Genomic DNA, 14,310 nt, shown 5'->3' on the forward strand with positions numbered 1-14,310 from the left:
GAAAGTGGGGGTAGCTTAGACATTTGTGGTTAAATGAGTCAGATTTTGGTTCCAGAACATTCCTTGGACCAGCCACAGGACTTCTCTTAGGTACTGAGATTTGGGACATCCAGGACTGACCACCTTGCCTGTGCACAAGTTACTTGTGCTGGTGTCTGTCCACCCTTCCCACAAAAGAACTATCTCTCTGTCCCACCTAAGACAGTGCTGCAGTTATCTGCCTACCTCAGAAGGGCCTGGGCTTAGGATGCAACAGAGGAAGGCCTGCAGATTCCCTTTTCAAAAGTTGACATTAAAACTGATCCATTAAATCCCATATGATGGGGGTTGGGGATTTAGCTCAGTGGTAGAGTGCTTGCCTAGCAAGCACAAGGCCCTGGGTTCGGTCCAGCTCTGAAAAAAAAAAAAAAAGAAAAGAAAATCCCATATGATGAGACATGTATTTCCTTGTGAGAGCCCTTTGTAACCCCTTTACCCGTGCTAGGCCCTAATATCATCCAAGGGTTTCCTTTATGTACAGCTAAGAAGCAGGATGGGGCTGTTGCCATGGAAATGCAGCCCCTGAAGAGTGCCGAGGGTGGGGAAATGGAGGAGCGGGAAAAGAAGAAAGCCAACGTACCCAAGAAGGAGAAGTCAGTCCTGCAAGGGAAGCTCACAAAACTGGCTGTGCAGATTGGGAAAGCAGGTAGGTTCAGCCAGAGGCAGCAGGGCAGGGTCCTGGAGGACAGTGGGCTCCTGGAAGTCGTATCAGTTCCAGATGCTGTGAATGCAATGAATAAAATTTTGTCCTGGCCCTAAGGCAAGTTCATATGCAGAGAAGTGGATAGTATTCCAGAAGACTGTGGCATATACTGTAGGGTCAGAGGTGCAGGCCAGAGTCAAGCATGACTGTCAAGTTCTGGTTTACCACTCTTCACTCCAATGTGGCCTAAGTCACACACTCTCATATTACCTAGCAGACTCCCTGACTCAAGGCTTCTGGCCACATCCTAGTCAAGAGGCAGCTAACTTTATCAAGAGTCTGCTGTCCAGAGCCTCAACACCCTCAGCTTTCTGCTCTTTGTGTCACACTGTCCTGGGGAAACTGGAGTAAAGGCTACCTCAGGACCTCTCATTCCATACAGTCATCCTTTGAGTTCTTTATCTCAAAAGATGGCTCAAATCCATCAACCCTTTGCAAAGGCCATGGCTGGGCTCAGGCCAGGATGACTGCATTGCCCTCACCTTTTCTTCCCTACTTTTCTCCCCTCTCCACAATGGCTGAACAGGATTGGTGATGTCTGCTATCACTGTCATCATTCTGGTCCTCTACTTTGTGATTGAGACCTTCGTTGTGGATGGCCGGGTGTGGCTGGCAGAGTGCACACCAGTGTATGTGCAGTACTTTGTGAAGTTTTTCATTATTGGAGTCACTGTGTTGGTTGTGGCTGTCCCTGAGGGCCTGCCTCTTGCTGTTACTATCTCCTTGGCTTACTCTGTTAAGGTAATGCTATTACTACTTACAATTAATTCCATCACATAGACCCCAAAACTGGAGTAGGATATCAGTGGGCACGTTAGGTATAGTGGGGACTAGGGAAGGCTGAGGATGCCTTTGGAAGGAGGAAAGGTACTGGGAAAGATAGACTTCACTAATACATACTAGCAGAGGGTCCTCCTGTACCGACCTAATGCTAAGACAGTGAAGGGAGCAGAAAACAAGCTGAGAGGCCTCAGAAAAGGTTCTGAGACACTGAGAGATAGTGGGAGAGTAAAGAAGAACCAGTGGGGTATGGAAGAAAACAGATAGCAGGAAATTGAAAAGGGAGCTCTAAAAGATAATTTTCAAGTCAGCCGTGCAGAGAGCTTCCTGGAAGCTTACTGTTCACTGTCTGATGGCAGCTGTTGGATCTTATATACCTACTCTCTCAGTTTGACTACCCAGCCCAGAGGTGGCTGGCGTCAACAATGGACTGTTTGTGTTACTTTACTCATGTTGTCTTTATCCTTATGGTAAACAACTGAAGCATCTCTATACATTTGCCCATTACAGAAAATGATGAAGGACAATAACCTGGTACGCCACCTGGATGCCTGTGAGACCATGGGCAATGCCACAGCCATCTGTTCTGACAAGACAGGCACACTCACCACCAACCGTATGACAGTGGTTCAGTCCTACCTAGGAGACACCCACTACAAAGAGATTCCAGCTCCCAGCGCCCTGACCCCCAAGATCCTCGACCTTCTGGTTCATGCCATCTCCATCAACAGTGCCTACACCACCAAAATTCTAGTGAGCATGGCTAGAAGGGCAAATGAGAGAGGGTGCAGGGCTGGTGGCATGGCATAAACTTCCCTGAGGAGTCCACTAGGCCCACTTGTAAATTTTAGGTTGCTGGGAAAATAGCTGAGTGGTATTGGTAAAGAATTTGCCTACTGTTCATGAAGCTCTGGGTTTGCCCAACCATACTATAAAAGGAAACACAGAGCAGAGGAGAAAAGCAAAGATGAAGGTTGAGGAGTCAGTATTTACTTAGTCCACAAAGTGTTTGCCTTACAAGCATGAAGACTTGAGTTCACTCACCAGAACCTATGCTTTTAAAAGAAGAAGTTATGCAACAGCCTGCTTGTAATCCTGCACTGGGGAGGGAAAGACAAGCAGGGCTTAGGGCTCCAGGCCAGAGACAGATCCCATCTCAACAAAACAAGCAAAAGCAAGAACTTTGACAGAGTACTCCCACTGTTGGGTAGGGCAGGTGGGCTCTAAACATCCCCCTTCCAAGCATGGTAAATAATAGAAAACCCTAATAAGGGGTTGAGGTTTAGCTCAGTGGTAGGCGCTTGCCTAGGAAGCGCAGTGCAGGCCTGGGTTGATCCCCCGCTCCGAAAAAAAGAACAAAAAAAAAAAAAAAAAAAAAAGAAAAAAAAAAAACCTACAAGGGCCGCTTTTTGCAGATCAGATAGCTGTGTGGTCAGCATGGGTGCCCTCCCCTGTGCTCCCATTTGCCCTCTAGCTCCCAATGGCCAAGACTGGGTGAGAACCTTGGCCTTAGGGGTGGAACAGAAGGTACTCTGGGCCCTGATGCCAAGCTGACTATTCTTGCCTACAGCCTCCAGAGAAAGAAGGCGCTCTCCCACGCCAAGTGGGCAACAAAACAGAGTGTGCTCTTTTGGGCTTCATCTTGGACCTGAAACGTGACTTCCAGCCTGTACGGGAACAGATACCAGAAGATCAGCTTTACAAAGTGTACACCTTCAACTCAGTTCGCAAGTCCATGAGCACAGTTATCCGAATGCCTGATGGTGGCTTCCGCCTCTTCAGCAAGGGAGCCTCAGAGATCCTGCTCAAAAAGTGAGTGTGTAACAGGAAGAAGGATCCAGGGGTTGGATGGCTGGGGGCTAGCATTTGATTAATCCATTTGTCTATTGTCAGACAACTGGGTTGTTTTCACATTTGGGGTCATGTATGTCTACAAAGGTCTCAGACAGCCCTACCTCTCTGCTCTTGCTAGCCCTTCTCTTGGGCTAGCTTTCTGTATCTTTCTTCAGCAGAAGTTACATAGTCTAGGCATCTCCAGCTTTCTGCAGTCTTCACTGCAACTTCAGCTTCACCCTTACAGCTGAGTGCACTACCTAGAAGTATCCTGACCACACATCTATCTCCTGGCTCCCCAGGCTTTCCATTAAAATCTAGGTGGAAGGTGCAACTCTTACCTTCTGAACATCTGACAAATCACCACACAGAGAATGCCAAGGCCAACAACCACTAGCTTCAGCTACATATGGGCCCATATGAACCATGGCTGCAGTGGCGTGAGTCCCTTGCTAGACGAATAATCCCAAAAAAGTAGTTCACTAGTCAGATTGGGACAAGAAGGATATCCTGGAGCTGTCCTCTCAAAAGACTCTGCCCTACATAGTCTTTAAAAACAACTTGTATTTTTACATCTCTGAACTGTGGCCTTGCCAATTTCTGAGATTCTCTCCAGACATCGTGCAATGCTTGGCCTTCTAGAGTGGCACTATCATTCAGTAACATGCTCCTTGGCTGGAACTTTATATGATCTGCTCTCTCTCTCTCTCTCTCTCTCTCTCTCTCTCTCTCTCTCTCTCTCTCTCTCTCTCTCTCTGTGTGTGTGTGTGTGTGTGTGTGTGTGTGTGTGTGTGTGTGTGTGTGTGTGTGTGTGCACATATGTGAAGGCTAGACTAACGTGGGGAGTTGGTTACCTCCTTCCACAATGTGGTTCTGGGATCAAATTTTTCCTGCTGAACTATCTCACCAGCTTTCTTTGTTTTTTACTCTGATCACGTCATTGTGCCCTGTGCCACAAAACTGAATGCTGGGCTGCTCGAAATTTCCTCTGCCAGATTAGTCTATCACCTTTAAATTTAACCTCACACTGAATGTGAGGGCATGAACAAAAGTGTAGACAAGATCTTTTTCATAGCATAATACAAATGGTCTCTAGTCTACTTTTCAATATTGTCCTTGTTCTCATTTGAAATCTTGCAAGCACAGGCTTTACCATTTACACCCCTATTAGCATTCTAGTCCTCTGAGTTCCCATCAGAATTACCTGGTAAGCTCTTAGAACATTCTAGGCTTAATCTTGTTGTTGCCATTCTATTGGATGGAAAGTAGGGTCTTTGGGTAATTTCAATTTACATTTCTTGAAGACTAGAAATACCACTAAGAGTGAGAAGATATTAGAATATTTCTGTGTTTCTGATGGGACTATAAACAGTATTTCAGGGCTGGGGAGATGGCTCAGTGTTAAAGTACCTGCCACACCAAGCAAAAAGACCAGCATTCATATAAAAGATGTGAGTGACAGTAGCACACATCTGTAACTTGGTCCTTGGATTGAAGGGTAGGGGCAGTGGTGATGGGGAGAGAGGCACATGGTTGACTGGAGTTCATTGGGCAGGCATGCTAGCTAAATGGATGAGCTCCAGGTTCAGTGAAAAGCTCTGTCCAAAAACAACAGTGAAGAGTAATTGAGGAAGATATCCAGGGTGACCTTTGGCCTACACATGCATGTACATACATGTACTTTTATACCTGCTTACACACACACACACACACACACACACACACACACACACACACACACACACACACACTGGTATAATCTTGGAAAATATTTTTTTATATTTTATTGTTTCTCAGGAAGTTATGTATAGCACTGCCATGTGACCCAACTGTCTTATTCCTAGGCATTTATGTGATAATTCACTTTGACTATTACCTTGAATGTACTGAGGATATTTAGGAAACTGGTACCCAATAACTAGGATCCTGCTTTCACCATACAGGTCTGTGGAAAACTTAGGATTAACTTTAGTTGGGTTAAAGGAAATGTTTGGAGATACATGCTACAGGTTGGGTTGTCTTTTTTTGTGCTTTAAATTTTTTTTTTTTGTATACGGCTACTAAGTCCTCATTGGACATATAATTTTCTCTTTTCACTCTCCCAATAATGTCTGTAGATGCATAGATATTTTCAAATCATGATGAAATCCAATTTGTCTGTTTTTGCTGTCGATGTTTGTATATTTACTTTCTTATCTTTGGTTTTATTACATTTTTAATTATTGTTGAATTATGCATATGGGTGTCTTGTCTTGCATGTATGTCTGCTCGTATTGTACAGTGCTTACATGGAGTAGAAAGGGCAATTAGAGCACTTTGAACAGGGATTATAGCAGTTATAGCTTCCATGTGAGTGCCTAGGTTCCAATTCAAGATCCTCTGGAAAACAACTACTACTCTCTTAATAACTGGGCATATTTCCATCCTCTGTACTAATATAAAGTTTTGCCTGGGCATATGTCTGTGGTCCATGTATGTCTGTGTACCACATGCATACATTGCCCATGGAAACCAGAAGGGGGCATCAAATCCCCTGAGAACTGGAGTTACAGGTAATTATGTATGTGCTGAGAATCAAACTCCTATCCTCTGGAAGAGCAGCCAGTGCTCTTAACAGTTGAGCCATTTCCCTAGTTCCTACTTTATTGTTTGTGTGAGTTCATGTGTGTGTTACATGCACATGCATGTGTACATACAAGTAGAAGTCACAGGACAAGAGAGTCTGTTCTCTCTCTTTACCATGCGGGTCCCCAGGATTGAACTCAGGTCATGGGGCAGGCAGCAAGCACCTCTGAGCCATTTTATCAGTCCCCATTTGGTTTGTTTTTTTTGAGACACTCTTCACTCTGTAGTTCAGGCTAGCATGGAACTTGAAGTCCTTCTGCCTTAACTTCTTCAGTTCAAGGACAACAGCCATGTGCAACTGTATCTGAAGTGGGATTTCTTTCAGAGATGATGAAAATATTCTAAAGCTGACTGTGGTGATGATTGCATGTATCTAAAGATATACTACAAATTGTTAAATTGTACACCTTAATTGGTAAACTGTATGATTTGTGAATTGTATCTCAGTGAAACTATACAAAACCTGAAGGAAGGAAGGAAGGAGTGTGAAACCTTGCCCCTGAGCATCCCTGGTCCTCCTACCTCTTCTCATCCTACACACTTCACCTAGCTCTTGGCCTTTCTCTTTTCCTGAATCCTTCTGCCTCACCCATATGGGTCCCTCCATCTATCCTCAAGGGCCCAGACTCCGCCTATTCCATGCTCTCAGCAGACCTGACTACAGAGTGCATCTTTACTTGGTTGTTGTACTCAGAATACTGTCACCAAAACAGCCTAGTCACAGCATCTGCAGCCCATGGAACAGGCTCTCCACAAGTGGGAGGAAAAGGCAGCCCATTTAGGATTCCCTGACCCTTTTCCTATGCTGCTTCTCTGTGATTTTCCATGAGCCTGTAAGCTGAGGTGTGCCAACATCCACTCTGTTCTTTCTTTTACTGTGGAACATAAGAAGTTAAATCCCTCTATCCTGCCAGCTCAGTTCGCTTATACTTGATATGGAATCCTGGAAACTGGATCTACTGGGAGTCTGAAGGAATTCCATGGTGAATCCACATGACCTAGGAAAATTTCAACAACCAGTGGTTTTATTATTTTGCCTCTGTCCCAACCCTCGTCATGACTTACACTTTGGAGAATTTCCTTGTGGCGCCTGCAAATAAGACTCATTCAGTTTTAACCACAACTTTTCTGGCTCTGTTCCCTGGGCCTGTCCTTTTGGGCTCCCACTATCAGAGCTGGGACTGAGGGTTGCTGCTGCTGCTGTGTGTTTCTGCTTTGCAGTTTCCAGATGACTGTCCATTACACTTGGGTTTCACTTACATTTCCAATACTTTGTCCTAAAGATCATGTAAGCTACAGTAAGCTTCAAGCTGCCATCTTTTGCCTGGGTCTCTTAGCCAACCAGTGTGTGAGTGATCACAGGTTGCTGTAACAAATGGCCCCAAACCTGGTGGCTTAAGAAAGCATAAATCTTAGACTTACAACTGAATTGGTAAAGTTTTTGCCTCAAAAAACTCAAGGGCCTGAGTCTGATCACCAGAAACCATGTAAAAAGCTGATAATTCCAACACTTGGGAGGCAGAGCAGAGATAGGTTGATCCTTGGGGCTCTCTGGCCAGCTAGCCTACCCTGCTTGGCAAACTCTAGGTCAGGGAGAGGCTGTCTCAAAAACAAAACAAAAAAAAATGACAACTACTAAGGAACAATAACCTAGTTCTGCCTTTTGGCTCTCTCTCTCTCTCTCTCTCTCTCTCTCTCTCTCTCTCTCTCTCTCTCTCCTTCCCTTCCTCCCTCCATAAATTTATTACCTCACATTTCTGATGGCCAGAAACCTAAAGGTATAAGCAGTGTGCTCTCTCTTAGAGTGGGAAGAGGGGATCTTTGCTTGCCTCTCCCAAATAATACTGCTAGTAGGCAGCTGTATCCCTCCAGTTTCTCACAGGTCATCATCACATGGTCTTCTCCCCTGTCTGTGCACCTCTGCATCCTTGTTTGTTTGTTTGTTTTTAATAATGTCATTGGTTAAGGTCCCATCCTAATCCAGTGTGACTGGCACTGTTTCCTCCTGTTCACTCCCTGTCTCTACCCCACTACCTCTCCCCTGCCCCAGGTGTACAAACATCTTAAACAGCAATGGTGAACTCCGAGGATTTCGTCCTCGGGACCGGGATGACATGGTAAAGAAGATCATTGAGCCTATGGCTTGTGATGGCCTCCGCACCATATGCATCGCCTACAGGGACTTCTCTGCTATCCAGGAGCCGGACTGGGACAATGAGAATGAGGTGGTGGGTGACCTTACCTGCATAGCTGTCGTGGGCATCGAGGACCCTGTGCGACCTGAGGTAGCTGCCCCCTTTCTGGAAGCTGCTGTAGTAGCTATTTCCCAGGTTCAAGGTTGTCCAATAGGTGGCAAGGTAGCTTTTTCCACACTGGACCTGCACACTGTAGGCTTGGCATACAAACACATGGCAAGATCCACTTTCACCCACCTTCCTAGATGTTATACCTCTTCCTGTCCTATTTATAGATAAAGCAGCATGGAAAACAGAGACGGAGTCTCTCAGGGCCATGGGACCTTCCTCTGTGCCTTTGATCCCCTTGCCAAACTCTCTTGTCCCTGACCTATGGGAGTTCTATGGAACCTATGGGAGTTTGCAGCTGTGCTAGAGACAAGATTTGGGTGCAGATAGATCTCAAGAGTCATGTGGCTGAAGCAAACACAAAATAATGGCCTTGACATAGGAAGGTCACTAAAACCTTTGATCTGAGCACTTTTTGTGTGGTGGTTGTATTTGCTGGTCTTTAAAATGGGAGATTTTTGTGAAAGGATCTTCAAGAAAATAGTGTGAAAGGGCCCTCTATCTTCCTAGCCCTGTCTGTAGCTATCTCCCTCATGTTAGACTACTTGATCCTACCCATTAGCCTGGAGCTTTGGCTATGACAGGGGATGAGAAGCTTTGTATACAGGATCCTGAAGCAAAGGCATTTTGGTTCTAAAGCAATACTCCCTGAATCTAAAAAAAAAAGAGTAGACAGCAAGGTCAATATCAGCAGAGACATCCCTGTACTCAGTTAGGGAATGGGTAGAAGGCTTAGTGGCACCAGGCTAGGCTGGGCACACAGCATGGGGGAACCCCCAGGACCAGCACAGCCAAAGTGATGATATTTTGAAGATTCTACCTCAGAAGATGTAAAAACACAGGCAAGTATTAAAAGACACAGCAGGACCCCAACCTCAGTATAGTGCTGGGAATCTGGAGTGAGAAACTCAGGACAGGAGAAGCCTATCTCAGTCTGGGTGTTAGAGGTCAGGAATGGGTCAGCAGTTCATACAGTGGCTTAAAGTGGTTGAGAGAATTTAGCCATAAAGTTACTGGGGAGACCTGACATCAAGTCCTGGTTCTGGGGCAAGCACAGGGGACCAGCAAAACCTCCATGGGTTTTAGTCAAATTTACTGGGCTCTGGAAAGTACATGATGGCCACCAGAGGGAGACAGAGAGCTATGTCCACAGAAAGTCCAACGGATGACTGGAGTTGACCTGGGACCTTCTACAGACTTCTACTTTCTGCTGTGCTGTGCGGGCCTTGAAAAGATAGGGAATGGGGCAAAGTAGACAAGGAGGCAACAGGCTGCTCGGCAAGGGAGGGTATCCTTTGGAGGAAGTGTTCCTACCACCCGGCTAGGAGACTGAGAGCTTGGAGACTGCTTATGTGGGTAGGCCTTGGAGACTGCTTATGTGGGTAGGCCTTGGAGACTGCTTATGTGGGTAGGCCTTGGAGTAGTGGCTGCACCTGGATTCTGGGACGAAGTTCTCTTTACGGAAGATCTTATGCAGCACTTAAGACCTTAAGAGAACAGGATGTGTCCTTGAGACTGAGCATAAGGAGACACCACATACACACCGCAGTAAACACACACACACACACACACACACACACACACACACACACACGGTGGGGGCAGTGAGTGAACTATCACAGCTAGACTCTACTCAAGGCATATCCTTCCCTGTCACCTGACAGTTCTGGCTTTGATTATTGAATCACTGTCAAAGTCTTAAGTAGAGGCTCCTGTGCTCTTGCTCACCACCCTCCACTTGCTTCCCCAAACTACTCTGTCCGTCTGTGTCCACCTTACCTACTCTAGTCTTCATAGACCAAGGGAGTAGGCTAAATCTAGATACCTTCTACATTCTCTCCTCCTCATCTTCAGCAGCCAGCCCACCACTGTTCACAGGGTACCCGCTAAAGAATTCAAAGACCTAGGCCTTGCCTCATTCAATTCTTTAAACTCCGAGCTGGCTCTCCTCCTTCCCAGTGTATATGCTATCCCATCTTGCCTGTTTTGTTCCTTCTGCATCCCCAGGGCCTGAAGAACCATACATATCATGTGTTTGAACAGTTTGGAAACTGTCCTTTCCATGTGCCCACTACTGGAATGTTAAAACCTGCAGGCTGTTCTTGTGGCTTCCCACCCTCTTGGCCTGTTTTGTGCTTTGTGCTTGGGGGTTCTCTTTCTTTCTCTTTAGGTCTAGAATACTATGCTATTTGAAAAAGAAATGCATGCATTGTAACCCCAAGTAATGTTCCACTTCCTCTAGTGAGTAGATTATGTAAAATCTACAGCTGAGACAAAGATTAATTCCTGAGGAAAATGGTTGAGTTATATACTGAAAAAAAACCCACAAAAACAAACTAGACAAGAGAGGGAAACATTCAGCATAGTTGGGTCTAAGTCACTGCTCATTCCTATGGCCAGGCACAGTGAAGGAGATGGAAGGAAACAGTTGGCTGAGTGGGCTGGGAAGAAATACTTGTCCCACATGGGCCATCCCTGAACTCCTTCACACCACACTGCAAGAACCCTGAACTACAACCATACGGTTTACTGTACTAACAGATTTGCTGGGACTTAGGATCCTGCAAATCTGTACCAAACACAAAATATGGACTTGTCTTGCCAGCCCCATCCATCACTCTTATATCTCCCAGGTCCCTGAAGCCATTCGAAAATGCCAGCGTGCTGGCATTACAGTCCGTATGGTAACTGGAGATAACATCAACACTGCCCGGGCTATTGCAGCTAAGTGTGGCATCATCCAGCCAGGGGAGGATTTCCTGTGCCTGGAGGGGAAGGAATTCAACAGAAGGATTCGAAATGAGAAAGGCGAGGTAGCTCCCTGCATCTCTGTCCTGAACTTTTGCTTTCCCCATCCCTCTTCTATCTTCCCAGCCTTGCCAGCCACAGTGCCTGTCTGCAGTCTAGACTCTGATGTCTCTTTTATTTCCTCCAGATAGAACAGGAGAGGCTGGACAAGGTGTGGCCCAAGCTTCGGGTGCTTGCCCGGTCATCTCCCACTGATAAACATACTCTGGTCAAAGGTAACCAACTTCATTCACCCTCTTCAACATTTGGCTGCATCTGAAATCCCTGCATGTTGTCACTTGTTCTTAGTTCTTGAGTGGAAGAGCTTAGAAACCAATGACTAGAAAACTTGCAACTAAGAATGGCTCATAGAGGCTGCCCCTCATTGGGACAAATGGGGAAACTGAGGCCTGGAACAGGGAGACAATAATCTAATTCACACAATGTTGGACATTCCTTTCTATCAAATCATGCTGGTCTGTGTTACTGAGCAAAATACCTTGGTGGAAATAAGGAGATGAAGCTATCACATTAAAACCAAGAGCCTTGATCCCATAAGTAACCTGCAACATCAGAAGCAACCCGTTCTAACCTCTGGCACATAGCTTGAGCCTTACCCTGACTTACTCTGTGTTCCAGGCATAATTGACAGCACAACTGGTGAGCAGCGGCAGGTGGTGGCTGTGACCGGGGATGGCACCAATGATGGACCAGCCCTCAAAAAGGCAGATGTGGGCTTTGCCATGGTAAGCTACTTGGTGCCAAACCAGTTCATCACACACACAGATGAAATACTGTCTCCTGGACTTAAGTTTGCACCAGAAAGTGGAGAGCCAGTGTCAGGGCAGGTGACAGAATGCTAGAAGTTTCCTTCTCTCATATCTTGACCACTTGGGGCTTTATGGGATCTGATCATTAACAAATTTGTATGTGATTTGTTTAAAGATGTTTGGTGTGAATACACTAGAGGTGATAGTGGAACCCAACTGTACCACTGAAGAAAGGGAGGAACAATGAACAGTGGCTTGTCAACAGTGACATCTGTCCACAATCACCTATTCTCAGTCCACTCCAAGTAACTTCTGGCCCCAAGAATGATGAGCAGAGACCACAGTGGGTTCTTTCTCTGGTTTTTCTCCTTCTGTTTATATAGATCTAGCTCTTCTCAGTGAGGAGGGTAGCCTTTTCGGCACTGCCCACATGATGAACCATATCCCCAACAGATAGTAGGCAGGAGCCTGGTGTCACCTTTCCCAACTCTAGCAGAAACGAGGACCTTTTACTCAATCCACATTTGGTGCAGTTGTGGGGTGGGATAGAACAGTGTTCCTGGACCTCACAACTGGGAGGAGAGAACAGGTTGAGCTTCCCAGGGTGGCTGGTGCCATAAGGACAGGACCAAGATGGGGTAAGGAAGGGCTACACAGATTTGATATCGATTGCTGTGCTCAAGCTTGTGTGGTGGAGAAGCAAGACTCTGCTATGTAGCCAAATGATGAGTCCTCTACCTATATGTCCCACATTTTTCAGAGCTTCACCAAATAGCCAGAGAAACAGCTGGCAAGTAGCCACCCAACAGCAGCTAGGCTTGGTGGAAGGCTCCATGGATGTCCATGTTGTTAGCATCTGTGTGGTTTAGTAGCAAAGGCCCCCTCAGAGCCACAGGTGATAAAATGCAGTTTGGAGCACAGGATGTTAGATCAAAACAAGTGCTATTTAACTAGGACCTTATTTAAAAGAGAAAGACATTAAATGACCCCAGGTGGGCTGGGTGGCCAAAAGGAGACTGAGAAATAGGCACTGTGCTTGTGTCATCCCCCAGGGCATCGCAGGCACTGATGTGGCCAAGGAGGCCTCTGACATCATTCTGACTGATGACAACTTCACCAGCATTGTCAAGGCGGTCATGTGGGGCCGCAATGTCTATGACAGCATTTCCAAGTTCCTGCAGTTTCAGTTGACAGTCAATGTGGTAGCTGTGATCGTGGCCTTCACGGGTGCCTGCATTACTCAGGTGGGTACCAGGAGTTTCTAATGGAAGTAGTGTGGACTAAATAGGGCCATATTGAGAACAAGTGTTTTCTTTGTTGCAGATTCTTTTAATTGAAATCAAACTCACAAACCAAAAATCTGTTCACAGTAACCAGTTAGTAAACTTTTTAGTATATTCACAATGTCATACAATCACCACTACCATCTAGTTCCATAATATGTTTACCCATCCCAAAGGAAACCTTTCACCCACTAGCAGTCATCCTGCATCCCCCTCTAAGCCCCTGATAACTGCCACTTTTTTCTATCTCTATTTGTTTGCCTCTATAGACATTTTGTATCAGTGGAATAAAATGGCATATAGCCTTTGGGTTTTTGTTGTTGTTTTTGTAAAGGGCTACAGAGCACATGTGGAGGCTAGAGGACAACTTGCATGAGTAAGTTCTCTCTTTCTACCCTGTTGGTTCCAGGGAATTGAACTCAGGCCATATATTTGCACCTTTATCCACTGTGTCAGTTTGCTGGTTCCACATGAAGCCTTTGCACCCAGCATTTCATTCAGAATGTTTTCAGGAGTAATCCATCCAGGGATTTATTCATTTTCATAGCTGCACAATAGTCCAGCAGGCCTCATTTTGTTTGTCATTAGTCCACTGACCAACCTTTGGCCCACTTCCACTTTATTAAGAACACTCATGTCCAAGTTTCAATGAGCATGTGTCTTCCACTCTCTTGGATCCAGATTTGTGAGTAAAATGGCTGAGTCACAGAGGATCTCCAGATTTCCCCTTTCTCTTTCTTTTTCTTTTCCCTTTCTTTCTTTTTTTGGAATGTTTTTTGCTTTGTTTTTGTTGTTGTTGTTGCTGGGGATTTTTTTGTTGTTTTTTGTTTTGTGTTGTTTTGTTTTGTTTTTTTCTGAAACAGGGTTTCTCTCTGTACTGAGTTCAATTCCCTGGGACCTATCAGGTAGAGAGAACTTACTCATGCAAGTTGTCCTCTGGCCTCCACAGGCCTGCATGTCCTACAACTCACTGTGTAGACCAGGCTGGCCTGGAACTCACAGAGATTCACCACTACCTGGCCAGATATCCCCTTTCTCAATGATTTCATCCTCCCCATTGGCTGGAGGCAAGAATTTATTGCTTTCTTGTTAGGGATGGTTGACTTTATTGTTACCAAGTACTTAACTGTTTTTGCTGATTAGCTTGGCCCTTTCAAGGATGTGTGTGTGTGTACCCATGCACATGC

At 45.6% G+C, this 14,310-nt stretch overlaps 1 protein-coding gene across 1 annotated transcript in view; it reads left to right on the plus strand.

Moving 5' to 3' along the window:
- The window catches only part of Atp2b3 (ATPase plasma membrane Ca2+ transporting 3), a 67,624-nt gene that overhangs the window by 32,421 nt on the left and 20,893 nt on the right, over positions 1 to 14,310 (plus strand). Inside the window, 9 exon segments of the mRNA XM_032889591.1 lie at positions 521 to 685; positions 1,269 to 1,483; positions 2,033 to 2,275; positions 3,093 to 3,334; positions 8,031 to 8,265; positions 10,917 to 11,096; positions 11,219 to 11,306; positions 11,710 to 11,816; positions 12,893 to 13,084. Coding sequence (XP_032745482.1) covers positions 521 to 685; positions 1,269 to 1,483; positions 2,033 to 2,275; positions 3,093 to 3,334; positions 8,031 to 8,265; positions 10,917 to 11,096; positions 11,219 to 11,306; positions 11,710 to 11,816; positions 12,893 to 13,084 — 1,667 coding nt within the window.

This window comes from Rattus rattus, chromosome X (assembly GCF_011064425.1).
Source record: "Rattus rattus isolate New Zealand chromosome X, Rrattus_CSIRO_v1, whole genome shotgun sequence".
Lineage (NCBI taxonomy): Eukaryota > Metazoa > Chordata > Mammalia > Rodentia > Muridae > Rattus > Rattus rattus.